The 24470-nt window shown below is 41.5% G+C and overlaps 1 protein-coding gene across 2 annotated transcripts in view; it reads left to right on the forward strand.

The window, feature by feature from the left end:
• The window catches only part of CCDC102B (coiled-coil domain containing 102B), a 75704-nt gene extending 57298 nt beyond the window's left edge, over positions 1-18406 (forward strand). For both annotated transcript variants that reach the window (XM_083450171.1, XM_083450170.1), the window contains 2 exons: positions 1990-2160; positions 17581-18406. In XM_083450171.1, coding sequence (XP_083306297.1) covers positions 1990-2160; positions 17581-17637 — 228 coding nt within the window. In that variant the 3' untranslated portion in view covers positions 17638-18406. The remainder of the gene's footprint in view (positions 1-1989; positions 2161-17580) is intronic.
• The last annotated feature ends 6064 nt before the right edge of the window (positions 18407-24470 follow it).

Genomic DNA, 24470 nt, shown 5'->3' on the forward strand with positions numbered 1-24470 from the left:
TGCTGCCAAAAAGAACGAGATCACAATCATACTCATTTCTCCCAACAATCCCTCTGAAAAGTGAGGTTTTGTGGGGAAGCCTTTCCCAATGAAGCGCAGATGGAGGTGTGCATTGAGAAATAGCATTAAAAATGTTATGAACGATCAAAAGCACTAAAAATTGCAATAAAAGTGTTTGGGTGGTTCACATGGAAATCATGAGCGATAATCTCAGTTTTGATTTTTTTAAAAAGTCCTCCTATAAGTGATCTGAGAAATCATGGAATTAAGGGCAAAAGTGGTGGCATTGCTAGACATGTGTCATGTGAAACATGAGAAGCAAGAAGCAGAAATATCTGGGTGGTAATGTGGATTGGGCCATACTACTGATAGTGTGCAAAACCTTCACAAACCAAGCTGAGCCTGATCCATCCATTCCTAACTTGCTACAGTGGTACCTCAGGTTAAGTACTTAATTTGTTCCGGAGGTCCGTTCTTAACCTGAAACTGTTCTTAACCTGAAGCACCACTTTAGCTAATGGGGCCTCCTTCTGCTGCTGCGCCGCCAGAGCCCGATTTCTGTTCTTATCCTGAAGCAAAGTTCTTAACCTGAAGCACTATTTCTGGGTTAGCAGAGTGTGTAACCTGAAGCGTATGTAACCTGAAGCGTATGTAACCCGAGGTACCACTGTATTTCCCCCCTGCCTTTATGTTTGACCTTTTCTCCATCCTATCCAGGCTGAGCTTTAAATATTCACCCCGTACAACTCTCTCTCTCTCTCCCTCTCCCTCTCCCTCTCCCCCCCTCTCTCTCTCTCTCTCTCACACACACACACAGGCATTTCACAGGGGCCACATTCTAACACACTAGGCGATGTCCTTAATGTCCAGTTTGCATCACACCCCTGATGTTTTAACTACAAATGCTTGAGTTCATGTCCTGAGTTTGTAAGCTGATTCTCTGGGGATAACTCATCAGCCCCAATTTCTTCTGGCTACTATCCTTCTATGCAATGCACTTATCCCTTTCCAAAGCAAGCTCACTAGGGATTCTTAAAAACAACAGGAGGCAAACACTTAAATATGCTCACGATTGGAAGATACCATGCACATTAGTACTATCAAGAACAAAACTTTTTAGCTTGGTTATCCTTGAGCTAGCTGTTCCACTGTTTGGGTTGGAGCCCCTTTGCAATTTATGAAGAAATTATTATTGCTTTAATACTGAGGAGAAGGCTCAATGAGTCATGAAAGTGCATACTTGACTTAAATGAGAAGTTGGCTGAAGAAAGCAGGTGTGTGCACAGATTTTCATTTACTAAAATGTTCCAGAGGCAGAAGAACTTTATTTTAATATTGGGTCGAAATGAGAACTGCAGAGGCTCTAATGCACGGATGGAAAGATTCTTCCGTATAACTGTAACAGCTCTGGTGTCTCTTGATTAAAATGTCATTTAATTTTCCACAGCTGTACTCCTGACATTATCATAGACGACCCTGACATTTCCCTGCAGCTACAGCAGGAGAAGAAGCTAGACACCAATGGAGATGTTTCCTTTCCCGGTATCAGAGCCAATAGAATACCATTATAAACTATCCCAATATTTTTCTTCACAACAGTGTTTTACAATCATTATACTTTGGAACACAGTCCCTAAATAGGAATCACATTCATTCCATTTGTATACTCCCCTGAAACATGTTGCCAGTATTTTTTTTAAATCAAAACTCTTAGGGTTTTCTTCAAAATTGGTCAGAGTAATGCAAAATTCACTTTAGCAGCAACCCATATAGAAATGGATGGATGTGTGAATGTCTATGTTTAACCATATGAATTGGGTGCTTGCCTCCAAAAACTCCCATTGCAAATGCATTTGGAAGTGTAATTACCCTGATTTGTAAGGCATTGCACCTGAGCAATTCACCATATTATCAGAACTGGAGGATATAGTCACCAAAACATGTTTACTTTCTCCGCTGATTCAGTGTTTATGTTGGATTTGTTATAAGGACTTTGTGGATCTGCCGTGCAGTGATGGTGAGCTATACAAGCAAGACCAAGACATATTGGCAGAACTGACACAAACAAGAAAGAAGGCGGAGCAGCATAAGGCAGAAGCAAAGCAGCTGAGCATTCGGATTGAAGATCTAAGAAGAAAATTAAAAGAGGCAGAAAGCAAGGTACTTAGATTGTAATTGTTATCAGATAAACATTAAGTATGCAAATGAATGACAATGCATTTCAAATCATTTATATGTTGCGTGTCGAGGTCCCCAATCCACCCCCCAAATAACTCACAACAGAAACGAAATTTTTGTTTAAGATTTTTGGCATGATTTTGGCCACAACTTTATTCAAATACAAACCGTGAGTGGTTGTTTAGGCATTGGTTAAGATTATCTGTCCCCCCACCTGGGGACAGAACTGACTCCCGGGCACCACCGAAAGACAGTGCGGGGGAAAGCAAGTCGGGGAGGAATTGGAGCTGAGTCACAGACCCTCAACTCTCACCCGCCTGCTCTCCGAAGGCTTGCCGGCCCTAGCCCCATTCCAGGGATTGGACGAAAGGATGGCAAGCCCCAGGATTCCTTTAACGGAATTCCCTTTCCGCAGCAACCATGGAGGGGCAGGCACAGACTATCCTAACCCCTCCTCCACCAGATTTATAACCAATGCCTAACCACAACCTTACAAGTTGTGACGATTTGCTACGCAGTAGGCAAAAACCACCCAGCCAGCCAATTTGCCAGGTGGAAAAATTCCTACCAGGCCCCTGCTCAAAGGCAGACGACCCCATGACAGGCATAGCAAGGTCAACGCAACAACCCCTTACTCTAGGGCGGGTGGGCGGGTGATCCGTTGCACGCAGCAAAAGAGAAAGTACAAGGCTGCGTGCAGAGTATTTAAACCTTTTACCCCTCCCACCAAAATTGCAACATAACTTTTACCCCAGCAACCCAGTGAACCAATCACTGCCCCAGGCCATCTTTAGAGACCCTGCCTGGTAACAGAGGGGTGGCTCAGTAGACCCCACTGCAATACATGCTCTCCCTGAAGGAGAACATGCTTTATCAAGGTTACTAGAGAAATGGGCCATGGTTTGACCAATTTTATTTCCCTTCTCCACACCTGTACCTTCTCTCATCACTGTGTGTACTCAGGTCTGCTTCAGAAATGCTCTGGATTTGTAAGATTAATTTCTTGCATATAAACCGCTTGTCCAAAAATGAATCTGAACTCCCCTGCAAAATGTGACAGCAATCTTAAAGTCCGGTACACGTTAACTTTTCCCCTTCCCAGAAGAAAATAATTTTAGACCACAATGAATTTTTGTCCCCAACCAGGCCAAATAATATTTCAGTTTGAAAAATCTCTGTTACTTTTAATGAATAAATACCATTATCAGCTAGAAGATGTTCATTCTATTCTATTGAACTGTGGGCCACTTCATGAGCAACTTCTATGAGGAATGGTCTAATGGACGGTTTTCACAAACTTTTGAGCTGGGGTCCTCATGCGGGGGTTTGTTAGTTAGTTAGTTAGTTAGTTAGTTAGTTAAAGGTAAAGGTACCCCTGCCAGTACGGGCCAGTCGTGTCTGACTCTGGGGTTGTGCGCCCATCTCACTTAGGAGGCCGGGGGCCAGCGCTGTCCGAAGACACTTCCGGGTCACGTGGCCAGCGTGAGAAGCTGCATCTGGCGAGCCAGCGCAGCACACGGAAACGCTGTTTACCTTCCCGCTGGTAAGCGGTCCCTATTTATCTACTTGCACCCGAGGGTGCTTTCGAACTGCTAGGTTGGCAGGCACTGGGACCGAACGACGGGAGCGCACCCCACCACGGGGATTCGAACCGCCGACCTGATGATTGGCAAGTCCTAGGCGCTGAGGTTTTACCCACAGCGCCACCTGCGTTAGTTAGTTAGTTAGTTTCACCTTTAACAGCTGCATGACAGGTAGACCTTTAACAGGTTATGCGTTACCACCTTCTGCCAGTGAGGCAGCTATAGAAGCACGAAGCCATGCTAGGAAAAGTGGCAATCTCCACAGGGCCTCCCTTGTGACGACACATCCACAAACCCCTATTAGTAAACAAAAAAAAAAAAGTAAATGTATGCCCATGGAGCTCATCAAAAAGTGACAGCAAAAATCACTCTGAAGTGAAAATGGTTGTCAGTGCCCACCCTTAGCAGCGGAGTTCTCTGCTAAATCTTGTTGTGGTGTCCTTGCAAAGGGATGACTGGACCAACCAGAACCAGCTTCTGTAATTCACTCACTTGCAAGTACAAAATTGCTTCAGGGCCTCTCTGTAGTTTGAAACTTGGCATGCTTCAGAACTTGCCTGTAAAAAAAAAAATTAACAACTCATTTAAGGTTCATTAATTCAGCTCTGTTGGCCTGTGGGCATGGTGCACATCTTCACTTAAATTGGTTTTCACAAGAAAAGGGAAAAAAGGGCTAATCATTTATGGTCAAGCTAGCTAGGCCTTATGGTCCCAAAGCCTTAAAGATCTATAAAACTAATACCAAGAGCAATATAGACAATAATTAGAAAACACTTGATTTTTTTAAAAAAATATTCCAATTAGATATGACAGTAAATAACCAGTGCAATTTTATATCTAGATCCATTAAAAATGTATATGTTTGGTAAATTGCAGGAGCTTCTTATTACTATGAAATAAAACACCTACTGACATTTTCTTCCTTGAAAATGTCAAAAGCATAATTACTTACCCCTTGCTTATAGGTGGATGGGAGGAGAAAGAGGGCTAGGTGTTTACAATGCATCATTTAATTGTAATAAGACTTTCTTTTTAGATTCAAGACACATTTTTCTTAAGAGAAGTCTCAGGTTTCCCATTGTTCCGGCTGTAATATACTCAGGACTGCTCAGTCGGGACTGCAGCACATGGAACTACCTGCAGGATTGTTACCTACATCTTGGATTAAGCTAGTTTAAGCCACTAGTTTACCAATTCACTTAAATTTGTTCACTGTGGAATTAAAGTTCTGATAGTGTGGGCATATCCAATGACTGGCCAAAAAGTGAAAGATTGGTGTTTATTCTAGACTTAGGGAGAAGTCAGATGCTACTTTCTTGGAATTTAGAAAACTGGAAGCAATTCTGCAGCAGTCAGCATTTTAAAGATAATATATTGATTGTTTTTTTATAGTAGAAAGTACATTAATATGTCTTTGGATGATGCACAAAACTGAGGTCCTGACCACTCTTAATTATTAAGTCCTATGGCATTAGGGGTTCAAGCAAATTCTGGCCAAATTCCATCCATCGATTTTGGGGGTTGTGCTATGTTAATTGAGGGCAGACTCTGGCTTAATTTCAGATGGGATAATTTAATTCTGCCTAACTTAATTTCCCATGCTGCTTTTATACTGTCAGTATCATTTTATACTGTTTATACTAAAATTTGATTTATTCTGTTCCTTAAACAAGTCAAGTTATCCATCATGGACTTTGTATTGACTCACAGTGTGCAGGCGGTGCTTGCACAGCCCACTTTCCAGAACCTTCTGGAGCGTTTGGTGCCCACAGTGCTCTTTCTTATTCACTTAAGAAGGGTCTTTTGAGGTGAAACATCTCAGTCAAGGGGTGGACTTGGTGCATTGTCCACTTACTTCATCTTTACCCATCATGGAACAAAGAGCTGCGTCTCGTCTTTTCTGAGCAAGAGTGAAAATTACAATTCAGTTGTGTTCTTTCTCATCATGAGGCAATACTCAGCTGTTGATTGATCCAAGTAGTGGGACATCTTAAGAAAGTGTGAAGAGTATGGGGCGAAGATGCCCAGTTTGATGATGCCACCACGGCCCAACTTGCTATAGATTTAGGGACACATACAGTTTGCCAAAAGTTTACTAAGCAAGCTAGGGTGGAGAGAAAATCCAGGTTTTAAAGTTCTTCTCTCATGCCCTTCTCTAAAAGTGCTAAGGTGCTGTAAAACCATAAGGTTTAGTAATTAAGGTGAGGGTCAAATATATAGTGATAGACAGGCAGATATTTAATGGACAGAGCAATCTGCAGGAGGGAGTTTGGATAAGATGTGGAGGTGACTCCTTGCCCAGCTCTGCCCAGCTGTGTGGAATCTACTGCCAGCATATGCTCCTGAAGTGGAGTGTTTCATATTGTTCCCCAGATAACAAGAAATGAATAACCAAATAGCAAATATAACCATATAGGCCAAATGCAATATAATAAGTTTTGATCCTAACTTCCATTTAGTCAGTACCATAAAGTCACTTTCACAGTTCCTTGGACAGCTACTCCTGTTCCCTGCTGGTGAGTTTCACTATTTTTCAGTGGTAGAGGCTGCTCTATTTGTCCCTTCTTTTTCCTTTTCTCATTTGTCTTCCTGATTGCCTTCTCCACTCTTCTGCTTCCCCTTGCCTTCCTCCAAAATCACTCTTCTTCCTCTGCTGCTCTCTTTTGTCTCTCTCCTCAACCTGATGTTCTTCACTCTTTTGCTTTCTCTTCTGCTTCTCCAACAACATACCTCTCATTCTCCTTCCATCTCTACACAGCTGGCATCCCAGGGCCCATAGGACTTGGATCAATCTCTTAGGGAGACCTCTTGGAATCCTTAAGACTCTGCTGCTTCAATTCTAGCTTTGAGTCAAAATCAGCCAGGCCTACTTTCCTGCATTTGAAGGTATTTCCCAGGGTCAATTCAGCGGCACTACAACTCTGCCTCCCACCCACAATGAGCAGGCATTACAGTTTGTTAGATTTTGGGAAGCTTTGAGATCACAAGGTGCACAGATCTTTCCCTTCAGATAGATGCCCCCAACCTCCATAAAGCCCAATAAGGAGCTGCCTAAGAAATCCCCAATGTGTGGGGATCTGAGCAAGCTTTCTAAGCTGGCCAAAACAAAGGCAGGGATGAAGGCTGTTCATCAGCATTGACTCCTGAAGCAAGACCTGGTCCTGCTGATCATGATTATTCTATCTAAGGCTAAACATGCTGTAGCTCCCAGCAGAACAAACATCCATATTAGAAAGGTTCCAGCAGAAGTTGTCAATAATTCCATGGGAACCACTTCTCTACCAACAAGGGACGTTGGATAGTTTTGGTTTCATTGCTGTTGTCTTTCCTCAATCTTGGAAGTGGAATGAGAAATTGAAGAGAGGGTATTCAATGATGAAAACAGTTCATGCAACTTTCTTCTCAATGAAGGAGAGTGGGGGACTCATTCAAGTGGATAAGGGTTCAGTATCTATCTGTCTATCTGTCTATCATCTATCTATCTACAGTTTTCATCTATCATGAAAAATTTCAATTATAACAAAAAAGAAAACATTTCAGAAAACAATCAACAGCAATTCTGACATTTTGAATCTCAACATCTCTCCCTCTCTTTCTGCATTTCCTTAAAATTGTTTTCATCTCTCCCTGCACATCCCAAATTGTCTGAATCTATTCAGATAGATATATAGATAGATAGCAAAGAAACTTTCTCAGATTTATATACATAGACAAGCATTTTTGATTCAAAGTTCTCTCAATCAGACTCTTCATAGCCTCAAGGATCTTTATTAAGCATGCAATTCTAAGAATCACCTATCTCTGGGAATAGAACAGAGAATTTTTGATGATTTTCAATCAACCTGGCACATCACCAATTATTTCTGCTTAGCACATCTCTCGTGTGTGGATACCTTTCTGGATTCAACATATGCCTGAACCACAGGAGCACTCCAACTTTATTAAGAACCTACTGTAATTGTGGAATGCCCACACTCATATGTAATATGCCCACATTGTTCAGAAACTCCTGGGCCTTGTGCACCCTTGTTATGTCCCTGTTGTGCCATCCATTCCAGATAAGGCTCTTCAGATTCTTCTTCTACTGCTCTTCCTTCTACAGGTTATCTATTCCATCCCATGTTGGATGGAGCATCTTTACCTTTTCAGATCCATTGGCATTTCTCTTCCTGTACTATGATGTGTTACCATGCTAAAGTACTGAAGTTTTAGAGATATTAACCATTTATATCTCTTAGATTCACAGCAAAATCTTAACTGTTCAGGCTATCTCATGAATCACCACAAGGTTACTGCAGGGCAGACGTGGTAATCTTTCATGGGCTTACTCTGCCAACTTTTAACCTTTCATTTATTGTTAAATTCCTATGTGCGTACATGAGAACAGTTTAGCAGATTCCTCACAACAACGTTTCTGTACCTGATGCAGCTGAAATGAACAATTCTTTTTAAATTCATAAATCACACCTAATGGTCCTTTTTCCTTGACAAATTATGAAGCTCGAATGCACAGCAGGCACGTCTAGGAAATTAATCACTTTCACAGCTTTTGACGTGAATCCTTATTTCTGCTCAAATATTTAATTGTGCTTCTTTAAAAATGTTGTGAGGCCGGGATACATTTGTGCAGGACTTTCGCTGAAGCAATATGATTGAGCTATCTTTCCTAGGATGCTTTAGTTTAAAATTTGCAAGGATGTGTGTGTGTGTGTCCATTTAAATATAATATGTGCATATGCATAAGTAAATAAAGAAAAGCAGGATTTAAGCCGGTCCCATTTAGATGCAGCTTCTTGCAAATTCTCTCAATAACCTCAGAGATTTGGGAGGTCACAAACAGGATAGGTAGCATGCCGGTTGGCAGTTCTCTTAATTGCTCCACTTTGCAGAGCTTTATTCTCTCAACTCCTTTAGTGTGACTGAGCCATCTGGCTGGGAAATGTTTTATTATTTCTTAGGGACTCCACTAACAATGCCATTTTTAAAAAAAGCTTCTGTGACTGTAAACTTGTTAAAATTGCAGCTAATGAGATGCATTGCAGGTTTGCTGTTATATCCCTCCAAAAAAATAAACCCAATAATATGGAATAAAACACAATAATATGGAATAAAACACGGGAAGGTTTTACTATTCATGATAGCCCACAAGTCCTGTTTAAAAGGAAGGGCATTCTCTGTCATATACCTATCCAAACCATGATATCATCTGAAGGATATCCAATCCAGGAGCCTTCAACATGTGAAGTGAGGCAGCTGTGCACCAGGGAAGTGGCCTTCTTGGTGTTGGTACCCTGGTTGTAGCATTTCCTCCCCTGATAGGTTCACCTAACACCTTCCTTATTTTTGTTATTTCTTTATATATTTTTATTCTTTACTTATCTGTCATCAGACAAACAATTCCAGCATGGGGTACATCAAACATAAAATTAAATTAAAGTACATCAATTTCAGTTTCTTAAAAACACTTTAAAGACTTTTTTCTCCTTCCCAGGTCTTTTACAGAACCTGTGATATTTTTGTTTTGAACCATTGCTTATGTGCTGTGTATTTTTTTATTTTTTTAAAGCTATCTGGTTTTTTTCTGCTCTCTGCTGGAAATCTTTAGGTCACAAGTTGCTATTTTATTATATGATTCTTTTATGTTATTGTGTGTTAATATTTTGTGTTTGTGAGCCATCCAGAGGACAATGCAATTGAGTAGCCTTATGTAAGAGTAGTTGTTGTTATTTAAAAGTCACTAGAAGCAGTTTCTTTACTTTGAGCTGTGTATAGATGGTAGTTTTTCAGAGATATGGCAATATAGAATCATTATAGTCTTTGGTCCACTGTGTTGTTTTGCTTTTGCTTTCTCAGTAACATCTGTAATCAAACAGGCTCACAGTTTTTGAATGCTATCTAAACCAGGAAGACCTGACTGAGCACAGACTTTATCACAACGTAAGAAATAATGCTTATACTGCAGGCAATAATGGCACTATCGTGTCATGTTTGGGGGTATTATGTGTGCATAGCCTTAAATGGTATGGAATCTAAATGGTATGGAATCTAGTGGGCTAGTTACTGTGAATCAGTCAACTAAGGTACAGTGTGCTGCTCATCACTTTAAATCCTTCATCTGGAGGAAATTGTATTTTGTTCTGTTTTCCAATTCTTCAAAGCAACCAAAAGGAGAGGAGCCTTTGTTTCTGGAACCGTTTTCCCTCAATAGGAAATACATGAAGCACAGGGCACACACATTCCACACAGACAAAAAATGAGATATAGGGTATACTCATAACAGAGTGCAATTTATGGAATTTACTTCTCCAGTGTATTGCATTACAGTGAGGCCAGCATCACTTGTGTAGGGTTGCCATACATCTGGAATTTCCCAGACATATCCAGAATACTGCAGTCGGCTGCAGTGTCTGGGTGGAAACTGGCTAAATGTCGACGGGGGGGGCGGGGCGAGCTCAACAACTTTTCTGTCCAGATTTTCACTGTTTGAAATATGGCAACCCTGCACTTGTGATCTGTTTAGCTCAGTATGCCATATCAGGCATGTATGGTGGTTTATCAAATACTTCACTACACTACCTTCCTGGGACTGCAAAATCATGGGGATTGCTAACCATCTGCTGGTTGGGTCTGAGTGATGCAGACCTGAATTAGTTATAGTCATCCATTATGCTCTCTCTCTCAAGCCTCAGACTGCTTTCCATCTGCTGGCAAACACAAGCTTCTTTTTTGCAAGGAACCATGCCTTAGTAATTTCATCAGATTTTGAGACTATCCCCGGATAAGAGCACAAAGAAAATGGATAAATAACAACACAATTCATTAAAGAGTCAGACCTGTATCAGTTGTCATTGAAAACAGCATCATGATATACTTCGCCTCTAGCATGCATGCTCAGTTGCACCCTGAACATGCAGGGTGCTCAGAAATGTTTAGTTATGGGTCCTGTGCTGTGCAAGATGCCATAAGGGGACACATGCTGTGGCAGCCCCATTAAAAATGTGCATGGTAGAATATTAGTGCTTGTTATAAATGATTTACCATTATTAGATTTCATTCCAGATTTTCAGTTGTCAATTCCTAATAGGGCTTTTAAATCATGGTGAGACTTCATTGCTTTTCCAATGATTTGCCTAGCATTTTATTGGAAGCAGTATGCAAATTCCATCGAGTAATCTAGAATATTTATCCTGGCTGCGTGTGGTACAATTTCCTTGTTTCTTAGGGCTCATATATATTTCAACTAAATGTGGCAAATCATATTGGAAAGGATATCTTTCATTCTTTTCACACAAAAAAGTGCATTGATATAGGCATCAAAATCTTACTATATTCCACTGTATTTCAGTTGTAATTGTTTGTGCCAATTTGGAATTTTTTTTGCATGGTTTATTGCTGTTGGTCATAGCAACAGAGCGGTTGGCATAACTTGATAGAAAAAGAGACCTCCATTAGTCTTTATTTAAATAATGGGATCTGAAAGGCACGCATAAATACCCTGATCTCCTAATACTTAATGTAAAGACTAACACACGAATTCTGTGATACCAGCAAAGTTTAATTATCACACATAAGAATGAATTGGGTTTCATATAAACAATAGTCTCTTCCTCCGAAAGTAAACTTATGATTCAGGAAACATTCAGATAACCAGTTAGCCATTTCTCTCTGGGGTTGTGTCTTCTCAAATCCAAACTCTGTGAATAAACAGAATTATAAGCAGAGAGAAACTTGCAGGAAATAAATAAAGGTAGAAAGGAATAAAACCCATTCATCCAGGAAGACCCCTTCCCGCTCCATAGGGAATAGTTGGCTCCCAATAAACTCTAGATTTTCAATGGTTGGGTAGCTCCTAAGCTCCAGTCTTTGCTTCTCTCAAGGGTCAGAAAGATGCAATAGGTGACTGAAGGAACAGAATCAGTTGAAGCTGCTGTGCACCAGCCCTTCTTATGATCCATATGTTTATTTTTTATTGTAAATATGTGTATACCACCTAACAGCTAAAGTTCCCTGGGTGGCTTTCAATCCATGAATCCTCTGCCACACCCCAATCTACGCCTGTTCACTGAAGACTTCAGCAAAGCTGTGTATGCAGCTATATAGCTGTAGCGTAAATATGAATAGATCAAAGGGCAGGGGCCAACACTTGGTTAATAGTTCAATGAATGTCATAGATGGCGGGGCAGAGCAGAGCTTTTCACCACGATACCACCCTCCTTATTTGTGTTGATTGAACATGTGGCTCATAATGTATGAAGATGGATTTAATAACACATCCAACATCCCTCAAGATTTAGTTTCTCTTTGCATGATCCTCTCGTAATTAGCCATGCCCTTTGAAACGAAAGTTGATGTTGTGACTACGTTTGTCTCCAGAGGCGCATTTGATGAGATTTTGGTGGATTATCTCAATAAAACCCAAGTGCTTGTCTTTAAATGCTGAATTTATTCTAATAAACCTAATGGCATGTTCTTGGCAGTGATGGATGTTCTGTACACTAGACTGTAAAAGGCCAGGAAAAAAATCTCACTGTGTCATGGCAATATAAACATTTTCATTATATAATAAAATCCAACAGATGCTCTTCCCTTTCCAAAACCAATGTGTCTTGAGTTAGCAAAATTCAGCAAGCCACCTCCAAAATGTTTTTATGAAGATTTAAGTCTCCTTCATTGCATCTCTCTCTCTCTCTCTCTCTCTCTCTCTCTCTCTCGTTTCAGGATAAAACAGGTGTTCTATAAAAGAGTTATCTTGTGCTTACAAAATCCTGTTGAGGATTCTATAACTATTGTTTGGCTTGACCATAAAACAGCACAGCTAAAGCAGACACAGCTGGTCATTAATAACTTACAAAAACTACACATCCATGAGGCCTCCACTGTCATCACTCTGTAATAATTTTACAGCATCAGTGCGATAAATGCTGCATTATTACGCTTCCTCCCTCTGCCAGAGTTTTCTCCTTTGAGTTGGAGAAAGCACGTAGGCATGTTAGCAATCAAATTATTTCCAGCAGTAATATTATTATCAGATTTCATGCACAAAGGGCTACTGTAGAGGCCAGAGGCAATCTTTGGCTTGGGCCTCCTAAACAACTTTCCATTACAAGGCAGCTAGGGGAACAGACCCTCCAAGTGCCCCTTTTTTCCAGGGATGTCGCTGATTTAGAGAAGCCGTCCCAGTTTCTAATTTGATCTGGAATGTCCCACTTTTCCTTAGGATGCCCCTATTTTCATTGGAGAAATGTTGGAAGGTATGAAGCTACCCAACACCCAAGCCGTCTGAAGGTAATCCTGTATAGTGAAGTTTTTAAAACGTTTAGTGTTTTATTATGTTTTTATATATGTTGCCCAGAGTGGTTGGGGCAACCCAGTAAGATGTGTGGAGTATAAATAGAAAAATTATCGTTATGGAATGGGATGTCCCTATTTTCATCAAATAAATGTTGGAGGGTATCAGGGGACCCTGCTAGCAGTCAGGTGCAAGAGTTTTAAGGGTGGGTGTATAAAGGGTGTGTGTGTGTGATGAGGGATGAAGAAGTGTGTGAATGAAGGGATATAGATGTGCATGTAGCACTGCCTTATATTCAAGCCAATTCAAATAGCCCAGTACCACCTCCTTTGAGTAGCAGTGGTTCTCTGAAGTCTCAGGCAATGGCATTACTACCTGAGATTCAGTAACCCACAATGCCAGAGATAGATCTTGGGAACCTTATATATGTCAGGCATCTGCCACAGGGTTATATGTGCATGGAAAGTCACAGAAGGCAAGGGAGATGGGGCAGATGTGAGAAGTGGCTAATATTTGCAGCCTCACATGCTAACCCCCAAAACTTGTTCAATTTTCTCTGTTTTAACAATCATCCTCAATGTTTTCATATATATATACACACGCACACGAAAATGCATGACTTGCTTACTAAATAAAAGTTGCAGATATACAAGTTTGTCAAAGTTCCTTGTTCAGTCATTAACTTTTCCTCCACCCCCAGCTATGCCGCAGCTTACACTGCAAAGCAGCTTGATACGATTGCACATACGTGATTAGGTAACTTTGACAGATTTTCCCTAGACTGTTTGGTTTCATAATGCATTCTTATGGTCCTCATCATTTGCTGCAATGTACAGATGGTGAAAGCAGAAGTATTTCCAACAAACAAATCACAAGTGAGTGTCGATTGCTTAGCAAAGGTAGGCAATTAAGATGGCCCAAAAATATTGCAGCCCAAAATAACTTCAGCATCATTTTCCCCTGGTAACAAGCATATGGAGTCTAAGCTGGTATTACAGTGTGCATCGCTGTAGTCAGTTTTACCAAATGTATACTGAGCAGTAAAAGCAACGTTGGTACATTTAAGATATGCAATAGTGGTGGTGCAAGACATTTTAGTACTTCATGGAGTAAAAAGTATTAGACTATATAGGCTCTCATCTTTAAAAACTCACTTGTTTATAAGTAATATATTGATTGTGTTTTTTTAGCAAAATGCCATGCACCTTCTTCATTATTTAAAACCATGAAGAGCTGCAAGAACATGATGGCTTATTGAGGAGCAAGTCAGAGTATTGACCCACCTTCTGAGTACTGTCTATACTGATCATAAGCAGCTGTCCAGGATTTTAGACAGGATTTTCTCCCAGCCCTATCTGGAGATCATAGAATCATAGAATCATAGAATCATAGAGTTGGAAGAGACCACAAGGGTCATCGAGTCCAACCCCCTGCCAAGCAGGAAACACCATCAGAGCACTCCTGACATATGGTTGTCAAGCCTCTGCTTAAAGACCTCCAAAGAAGGAGACTCCACCACACTCCTTGGCAGCAAATTCCACTGTCGAACAGCTCTTACTGTCAGGAAGTTCTTCCTAATGTTTAGGTGGAATCTTCTTTCTTGTAGTTTGTATCCATTGCTCCGTGTCCGCTTCTCTGGAGCAGCAGAAAACAGATACCAGGGATTGAAACTGAGAAAGGAATTCAGCTAAGTTACAGTCCCTTAGTAGTGTATTAGTTGTGCAAGAAAAGGTCCAGGAAGCCAGTGTGGCAGGTTGCACAACAGATCATATGCCTTCCAACATTTCAGCTTTGGATCTGGGACATGGGCGCAAGTCAAATTGCTGGGGATGGAAGCAGTGGAGAGAAGGAGCAGTGTTGGCCCAGTGCTACCAGGTCATAACTCCAATTCTGGCTCAGGCTTCAGCCAGAGGTCGAAGTGGCAAAGAGGAAAAATGGCGGCCATTCTGCGCCTCTCCTCCTCTGGGCTCTGGCACATGAGGGGGCAGCGGAGGCCATAACTTCCTCAGCGCCAGCCGGGGGGGGGGAGCCGCTGTTGAACAGTTGAGGGCAAAGAGCACCCTGAGCCCCTTTGCTTCCTGTTCCCTCTGTGGTGGCGGCCACTCAAGCCCCTGCTGTCCACGAGACCCACTCCTTTTCTGTGCACTGCCACCACTTTTTCGCTGAGTTCGCAGTTCCCCAGGGCCTTGTGTTCTGTGCACTCCAGCAGTGCTGGGGCTGGGCAAGGTGAAGCAGACTGCTGTCCTCACTTCCTCACTCCACCATCCCATCCCATCAACGTTTCTCTGCTCCCCGCCATGCACTCTGATTGGAGGAGAGTCCAGCTTCTCCCAGCAGCCACTGAGGCCACCTTCTTTCATTGCAAAAAGAAGAACAGAAAGTTGCACTCCTCAGCGGCAGCTGCCCAAGGGAGGACACATGGATTCCAGGACATTCCGGAGTCCAATCGGAGAGCAGGATGACTTATTTAAATCCATGATGTTCCGCTCAAACTGGGACAGTTGCTTGATATGAGATTGTTATAGCCCTAATGCTTCCTGTTGCTCAACCTGTTGCACAACAAGCTTCCTCTCGTGCAACTGTTGCACTGGATTTCATATCATGCAACCATTATTCTTGTCCTTACACTAACACAACAGTGCTAGTGCTGGTGGTCAGAGAATGCTGAATCTGGTCCCGGGTATGTTTTGCATGCCATGTGTGTGCCCTACTACTGGGAAGGGGAGCCATATCCAAAGAAAAGTAGTTCAGAAAGAGTCCTTCAAAAAGATAATTTCCATTTGGCCCAAGTATATCAACTCAAGCTGCCTTCCTAATGACGCACAGTACTTTTGCAATGCAATGCATGGTAATCACTAACTGTACTATTTGAAAGAGAAAGGTAATGTACAGGATCAAAACAATGATTTTGGAGCCTACTGTGAACCCATTATATTGAGATAATGACCCTGCCATTCAACAGCAACGGAAATGAAACTGTGATTATGCTCTTATGGACAATGTTATCCTATGCATATGGACTGGGAAAGTAGTGATGATAAATATGAATATATTAGACTAGATCAAGTGTGCAAAAAATGAACAAAGGATGGAATTTCAGATGAAAGATCTGGTGCGCAAACACTTTAGTTAACAAGGTAAGAATTAATTATATCAGGAATAGCTAGATCACAAAATATGTGTACTTTGTTTCTGAAACATTAAAGCATCAGTGCTAAATAATGACTTTAGTTAGTGAGAGAACCATTTATAATCCTTATTCAAGCCTTAAGAAACACTCAAAAGTTTAGTAATCAGTACCCATGTTATCCTCTTATTCCCAGTTTAAAGGGGGGAAGAAATGTCACAGATGCAATGTCTTGGAAGATTCAACAATCCCCTTTATTTTTTTGTATGATTCTATTTTTAATGTCCAGATTGTGTCCATTCACTTATTTGTACAGAGGTTGTCTGCTTTGTCTGCCTTGTATAAACTGCTGAAAAGCATATCAGAAGAACATATCAGAACATATGCAAGTAAACAAACCATTGCAATTGTGTTACCATTTATTAGATCCTGTAATAGAGTTTCCAGATCCTGAGTGGGATCCAAAGGTCACTCTCTGCTAGCAGAATTCCTGCACAAGGCTGTGGAGAGACTGACCAGATGTTACATTGAGAAGCCAAGTTTCAAGCGGGAGATAACTTTTCTTTATAGGTGTGTGGGTGGGTGTGAAAGAGAGAGGGGGGGAAGCCTTAGCTACCTCCCCAGCCTGTGCTGGTAAGCAAGGACGATATCATTGCTTATCCATTCTTTAGTATTAAAGAAGGTTGGCAAAAATCAAAAATAAGTTACTCTTTTGCCATTTGAGAGTTTGCTTCATGAGCCTGTTGCTGTTCTGACATATCTCAGCAAGGTCAGCAAGTGGGTTGCATATCTCCCTAGGCATTTTATCTCACTTCAGAAAGGACACAGACCATAAATCATCCTGAAAACCTTGCCTTCTCATTTTTCCCTTTAGGGTGCTGTTCTGCCAACTGCCCTGACATTTGTATAATAACCAAGCATTTATTTATTTTTTGGAAGTGATCCCTGGAGTGTTAGTCTTCCTTCAACTCAGGGTCATGGCAGAAAAAAAAGGGAAAGGAAAGAGAAAGTACTGGTTTTATTTATTTATTTATATTTTTGCATATGCAGATGTGATTCAGACAGTGAACGGTTATGCAGGGGACATAAATATTCTACCAAGAGTGAGGTCAATAGGAGATGAATCTGCTCAAACTCCTTCAATTAAGTTGTCGCTGTGGCTCAAGTGGTTATTTTTTGCAGGATATATTTTCATAACTCTAAAATTATAGTTATCTAAATAAGCTAACAGCAGAATGACCTGTCCACTCCAGTGCAAAGCATAATGTGGGTTTTTGCTTCAGAAGCAGAGACTCTGCTTCATACTTTATTTTTCCCAGTGTGCACGTTCTAGTTCAAAGTAAAGAGCCAAGAATGATATTCATCACATAGACATTATTTTGTTCCTTCTCTTTCATTAACAGAAACCTTCAGAGACAGGAAAGGAGAGAAGTTTTACCCACAATCCATCTTCTCATTGAACTGATAATGCCTCCTGACAACACCGAAGCTGGTGGGTTCGCGACACTTTCCCCAAACCACCTGGCCTCCTTCTCCCTCGTCACCTTCTCATCTTGCCGTGATGACATTATCTGTTCTATTGCCCAGTCAAAAAAATAAACCCAAAATGAGACAGAATGGAGAACAACAGAGGAGTGAAACTGCATCATAGCACTGCTATGCCTTCAAACACATTATCTCTGGCCTCTTCTTAAAGGACAAGTGAAGGAGTGGTGCAATGGGAGCATCTCTCTCACACAGACACACACAGCCCATTCTGGCCCTTAGAGTGAGTAGGCTGCTGTTTCCTCTGTAGTAAGTCAGTGACAGGGGATGTGTGGCCCTCCAGATGTTGATGGACTACAACTCATCCCAGACTGCTGGCCGCCATGCTGGCTGGGGCTGATGGGAGTTGGAGTCCAAATAATCTGGTGAGCCATCGATTCCCCAGACCTACAGTAAATTAATGTGGAGGGCAACAGGGGGCACTGCTGAATATCAGTCTTTTCCTAGAATGTAGTATTTTCTCCATAAACCAGCTAACGACAAGTTTGCAAAATAAAGTGTGAACATCAGCACCCATGGTCTTCCACAGCAGATAGATGAAAACATCCATGCATTTTATCACCACTGCGAGTTGATATGTACATTTGCATCACAAAAATGTAAGAAGCATACAAAAGAGAAAGAAAAAAGGGAAGGTTCAAGAATTCACAAAAGTTCATTATTTTAAAGCAAATATGTTCATTATTTTATGAACAGCCAGTGTGGTGTAGTGGTTAAGAGCGGTAGTCTTGTAATCTGGGGAACCGGGTTCGCGTCTCCACTCCTCCACATGCAGCTGCTGGGTGACCTTGGGCCAGTCACACTTCTCTGAAGTCTCTCAGCCCCACTCACCTCACAGAGTGTTTGTTGTGGGGGAGGAAGGGAAAGGAGATTGTTAGCAGCTTTGAGACTCCTGAAGGGGAGTGAAAGGCGGGATATCAAATCCAAACTCTTCTTCTTCTATTTAAGAGTGGCCATTTTTTATAATCTTGTTCAAAAAGGAAATATGAATACGATTATTCTGGGTAACCTCAGAACCGGACATCATTAAAAGGTCACTATTCCACCTCATTGCTAAAGTATTGACACGTTTAATGACAAAATGCCCCCAATTTTTATTGCTTGAGCTGTCTCATACTGAAATGTAGGAAAATATTCTGTGGCCTGCTGCCCAAGTCCTTCATGCAACAAAAAGAATTAAAATAAAAATTAGATGTAATGAAGTCTTGTGAATGAACTTTGAGGTTGTACATTAAATTTTAATTACTTTTTTTCTGAAATGTAGCCAAATAATTCAGAATTAATGTTGCAGTGAGGTATCACTTACCTTAACCTCGCCCAAGGGGGCAATTGGAATATGTATGAAATGTTACCAACATGGTTAACGTACACCTTTTGTCATCTTGATTATTTCTTTGTATTTTCATAGACAGATGTTCTCTGTATCTTGAGAGGTAACATTTTTGTAAAATAAGAATAATCATTTTTGCAATTATCATACATCAGCCAAATTAACAGTGAAATCGTATGCATGTCTACCTAGAAGTAATTTCCATTGTGGTCAGTGAAATCCCAGACTGTGATGAGACTGAACCAACTTTTCTTTTAAATACATACTTTTGTATAAAAGCTTTTAAAACTTTATACCAGTATTAAAGAGCTAATTGTGTACTCTTTGCTTCCACACCTATGGCATAATAAAGTAACTGGAATGGAGCCCCTAAAATATTCAAAAGTGATTTGTAAGTGGGCAGAAAGTGTTAGTTTTCCTGAGGATATATTAGACTTTTGTGAAGCTGCAAATACATGAAAATAAATATTTTGGTAGCCATATTAGTAGTTCCTTTATATGTTTGTGTTATTTTGTTCACTCTGTCTTGTAAACCTGCTGTGCAGTTAGGCTGAAAAATGTGCATCTACTAATTTATAACATCTGTCAAGATATTGTGTTTCTTCTTTTTTTTCTTTCCTTCTTGACTAAGTGTTTGTTCTAATGGTGCCTTTCCACTCCTGGAAAGAGTCTTCCATTCACAAAAAGGCAGGTTTCAGATCCAAAGCCCTGCCAAGCTCTCAATGGACTTGATCCTCAGACCCTTGCACTACAGCAGCTTGTGGCAGGCATAGCAAAATAGAAAGAAGAATCGGCCACATCTTCCAGCCACGTCAGTCCCACAGTAGGCTTGCCCATCGATGAATGATGTTCTGCAACTTCTTGGGAACTGCTCTAGAACCTTCCTCGTAGTACTATGTCAACAAAGTGTTTGCAGAATGGCACCAATAGTTATTTTTGTTCCAGACTATGTTCTTCAGATCCAAACCTGTAGCTTGGATCCAAAGCTATATTTCTCAAATGTCAAAGCCAACCTCCAGTTGTAGTCTTTAGGCAACGGGAGTCCCCCTTTTTAACATTCCAGTACCTCAAGACCTGGTCCTAACTGTTCAAATTGTCTATTTTCTTTGCTCAGTCAGTAGAGCATGAGACTCTTAATCTCAGAGCCATGGGTTCAAGCCTCATGTTGGGCAAAAGATCCCTGCATTGCAGGGGTGTGTGTGTGTGGACTAGATCACGCTCATAGTTCTTCCAACTCCACGATTCTATGAATGGGCATAGATCTTCCAAGGGTAAATCCCATTCACCTCTTGTTGTGGCTGATGTGCTCAAAAATATACATCCTGTAAGGAAAATATTAAAGCACAAACTGTTCTAGGTGATGGAGCACTGAAGATGGGGAAGAAATTGTCTTTCTTGTTTTCCCAGTTTAAGTAAACCTTGTAAGCTCTTATTTGGAACGACAGAAAAGCAGTCAATGTTGGAAGATTATTTTCTTTAAAATTGTTAGAAGCAGCCACAATAACAAAAGTTTTAAAAATAAAGGGTGTTGTGTGGAACCTTTGCTATTATAGAGGCCATGGGCATTATCTAATCAAGAGTCTTAATGTGGGGGTGGGGAAGAGAAACAGTCTTCAGACTTATTTTAGGGTTCAAAGATCTGTCAAAGATCACTTTATTGAAAAGCAATATATTGCTTGAGAGAAAAAATCAACAGAGTGTCTCGCTGCTAGGCTGATTGCCCTGATCAAACAGGTTTCACGCAAGTTATAGTGCTGCATGGTCCGTTTAAGCAGCTTTAGATAAGGAATTTAGTCAGGCTGTTACTCAGCTTATCATCTTCAACTAACCTTGTGGTTTTCTTCCTTCAGTTACATTCCAAGAATTTGCTTGCAATAACAAGTTCCAACAACACCTCTTTTCCTTTGCTTGCTCAGGCACAGTGAGCCTGCCACTAGTGCCTTGCATACATGATAAAGAAACAGAGGGCTACATTCATGGATCAAATCAGGCCACAACTTTATTGATCACAGGTGTAAGTACATTTGGCTCAGGCATTGCGTGATTTCCCGTTCAGTCAGCTTACCTGCTGCCTGCTGATCAGATGATCAATTCTGGGATAGGAGTACCCTATGACTTACATCAAGTAGGAACAGCCCATCAGAATTGCCGCCTTGTGGGTGTGCTACAGCCCTTAGCCCCCATCCAGGCTTGTGGATGAAAACACCTCCCCTAGGATTCCTTTAATCAATGGGATAACCCAATTTTCTGGAAGGGGAAGGCAAAGCCATGCAACTCCCCACTTCCAGTAAATTACTATGGATTGTACCCAGTGCCTTAACCACCAGAGTTGTGACGATTGCTGTGAAGGAGGCAGAAACCTCCAGACCAGCCTTTTTGCCTAGAAATAATATTCCTTCCTGGCCCTGAATACAGCAAATGATAATTCCTTTGTAAAGTCTTAGCGAAACAACAACCTATGGATATAAGGGTGGGTGGGGGGAGGAGACCAAAAGCTCACTGTAGCGCAGGGCATGGAGGCGGGTCCTTTTTATGCCAGGAGAGTGGACCCAAGTTTCCTGTTGGTCTTGCCCTCCTGGTGACACCTCCTAGTGCCCGCCTGTGATTGGTCAATATCACAGCTGGCCAATTTAAATTCCTACAGCTGGAGGGAGCACAACAGCTCCGTGTGGCCGTTAGAAAAAAATCCAAAGAGGCCTAGCAGTGGCAGCAAGGCACATGGCACCGCAGCTGCCACCCACAATCTGGTGAATGGAACTTGTCTTGTATGCATTCAGTTCCCCTCAATTCCATTCATCATGTGTCAGGGACTTTAAGCAGAAAGATTTGAGGCTTGAGTTTTTAGGCTTGGGATCTTTTAAAAAAGGCAAAGGACATTTAAGTCCAGCCTTGAACGACTCTGGGGTTGCGCGTCAAGGTCCCCAAGACACACCCCCCCAAAGAAAAACACAATTGACACTTAATTTTTGTTTAAGGTTTTTGGCATAATTTTGGCCACAACTTTATTCAAATTGCAGCAATGTGAGTGGTTGTTTAGGCATTGGTAGCACTAACTGACCCCGCACGGGGACAGCTCTGACATTCGCACCACCCCCGTGAAGTCAGCAAGGGTAAGTCACCTGAGGAGAGAGACGGGACTGGGAACCATGCCTCACCTCTCCCCAGAATGCTCCCAGGGGCTTGCGTGGCCCTAGCCCCTTGCCAGGGGGTTTTGGACAAAAGCATGGGGAGTCCCTGGGTTCCTTTAATGGAAAACCCTTGAAGCAGCAGCAGCAGCATTTTGGAGGGGCAGGCACAGCCGAATCCATACCCCTCCACCAAGACCAATTCCAAGGCCAATGCCTAACCACAAACCTTACAAGTTGTGACGATTTGCTACACAGTAGGCAAAAACCAAGTGGCACACACTAATCAGCCAAATGGACAAAATTCCTACCAGGCCCCTGCCCCAAAGCAGACGACCCCATGACAGGCATAGCAAGGTCAAGCAAACAGCCTAAAATTAGGGAAGGGAAGGCGGGTGATCCGAAGTAAGCAGCGAAAGAGGAAGTTCCTCGCTGCGAGCATTGTATTTAACAAATAGGGCTGTCAATCAACAAATGGCCACATCTAGATTTCTCCAGTAACAGCCCGCCCCTCTTTAAAGGATGGCCAAACCATTTGCCTAGTAACAGTGAGGTGTCTTGTCAGCCCTGCCCGCAACCCGTGTTCTCCATGAGGGAGAACACACTTTGCGGCGCTCATCTCGCTTTACTGACCGAGGGAACTGACGTTTGTCCATAGACAGATTTTCCAGGTCATGTGGCCAGCATGACTAAGCCGCTTCTGGTGAAACCAGAGCAGCACACGGAAACAGATCTTTTACTCCTGTACTATCCTGATGACACAACCACCTTGCCCACAGCAGTCCAGCACCAATGAAGCTACTAGCTGGAGGAACAATCACAGCACCACAAATGAATTTACCAGTTAGTCTCTGAACATGGTGTAAGGTGATAGTTTTGACCATGGTCCAAGTACATTTAAATAAACCTACCACAATCTGAAATCAACTATTACTTAGAGTATACCAATTGAAATTAATGGGCCTAAGTCGGTCATGCCTATTCATTCCAATGGGCTTACATTGAGAATAGCTAACAATGGATAAAACCCCAAGCTTTTTTGAAAGGTTATTTCTAAGGAATGCTTTCCCTAAGGCAGCCTGCCAACCAATTCTTTTTCAGTGTTTGCAAAGCTGATGTGTTAATTTTGCTTGGTTTTTAGGTTGGATAGCTATGGCTGCAACCCTATACATATTTACCTGTTCTCAATAGGAATTACTTCTGAGTAGTCATGTCTGGTATTGCAGCATTGACATTTTAATTTTTAAGCCTTTAATGTTTTGACTTTGCACTGCAATTTAAAAAGTTTTTTATGATTGCTGTTTTTATGATTAGTTTTTATGCACTCTAGTTACAGGGAGGTAGCAGTGTTGGTCTGCCGTAGTCGAAACAAAATAATTTTTTTAAAAAAAATCCTACCAGTAGCACCTTAGAGACCAGCTAAGTTTGTTATTGGTATGAGCTTTCATGTGCATGCACAGGTCAGCTTCCTTGAAAGCCAGGAAACAGAAAAAATTAAGTATGTTCTCAGCTTTCCGATTGTCGTATGAGTGGTAGGAAAACAGCAAGAGAAACATGTGGGACAGAAACAGAAATGTTTGGAACTATTGCACAGGTACACCTTTGATGAGAGAGAGAGAGAGAGATGTCCCCACATAGCCTAAATGACTCCACAAGCCTCTCCTTTAATGCAAGTCAATAAGGTATCTCTGAAACAAGAAGGAATCTGTGAGAAGTCGGAAAGGGAAGGATAGGGAAGACTGTCAGCGTATGTGAATCAGAGAAGCATGTGACAGCCTTCAAAGTGGTGGGATGTGAAATGACAGAAGACTGACGTGTTGCCTAGTTACCTTGATGCATTAGCAGTTGCTGTCAGTAAAAATGCATTATACCAAGAGAATTATACAATTAGAGTAGCAGGCGCAAGCAAAGAAGCTTACACAATCTTGCCCTCTAGTAGCATCCAAAGGAAAACATCATTCTCTCAGCACTTAACAGCTGTTTTTGGAGGGGTGATAACTCCAAGTTATGTACTGCCTCAGTTTATTTTACATTTTGTTCTACAATGTTAGATTTTATGTTAGTCTTTTATTGCAAGCCAACATTCCCAGCTTTCATCTTCGGCTTGCTTCTGCAGATATTGTCATTTCAGTAGTGCAAAGCATTTAGCGACATTGAGGGAAGGCCTTTAAGCAAGCATTGGCTGAAATTCAGTGGACTGCTCTGAGAATAAAATCTATTTTCAGCATCTTGAGACATGTTATGGGTTTATTTTAGAAGTGTGGATGATTTCTGGCTTTTGCATTTCTTGCTT

The sequence above is a fragment of the Podarcis tiliguerta genome, assembly GCF_965153285.1.
Source record: "Podarcis tiliguerta genome assembly, chromosome: 7".
Classification (NCBI taxonomy): domain Eukaryota; kingdom Metazoa; phylum Chordata; class Lepidosauria; order Squamata; family Lacertidae; genus Podarcis; species Podarcis tiliguerta.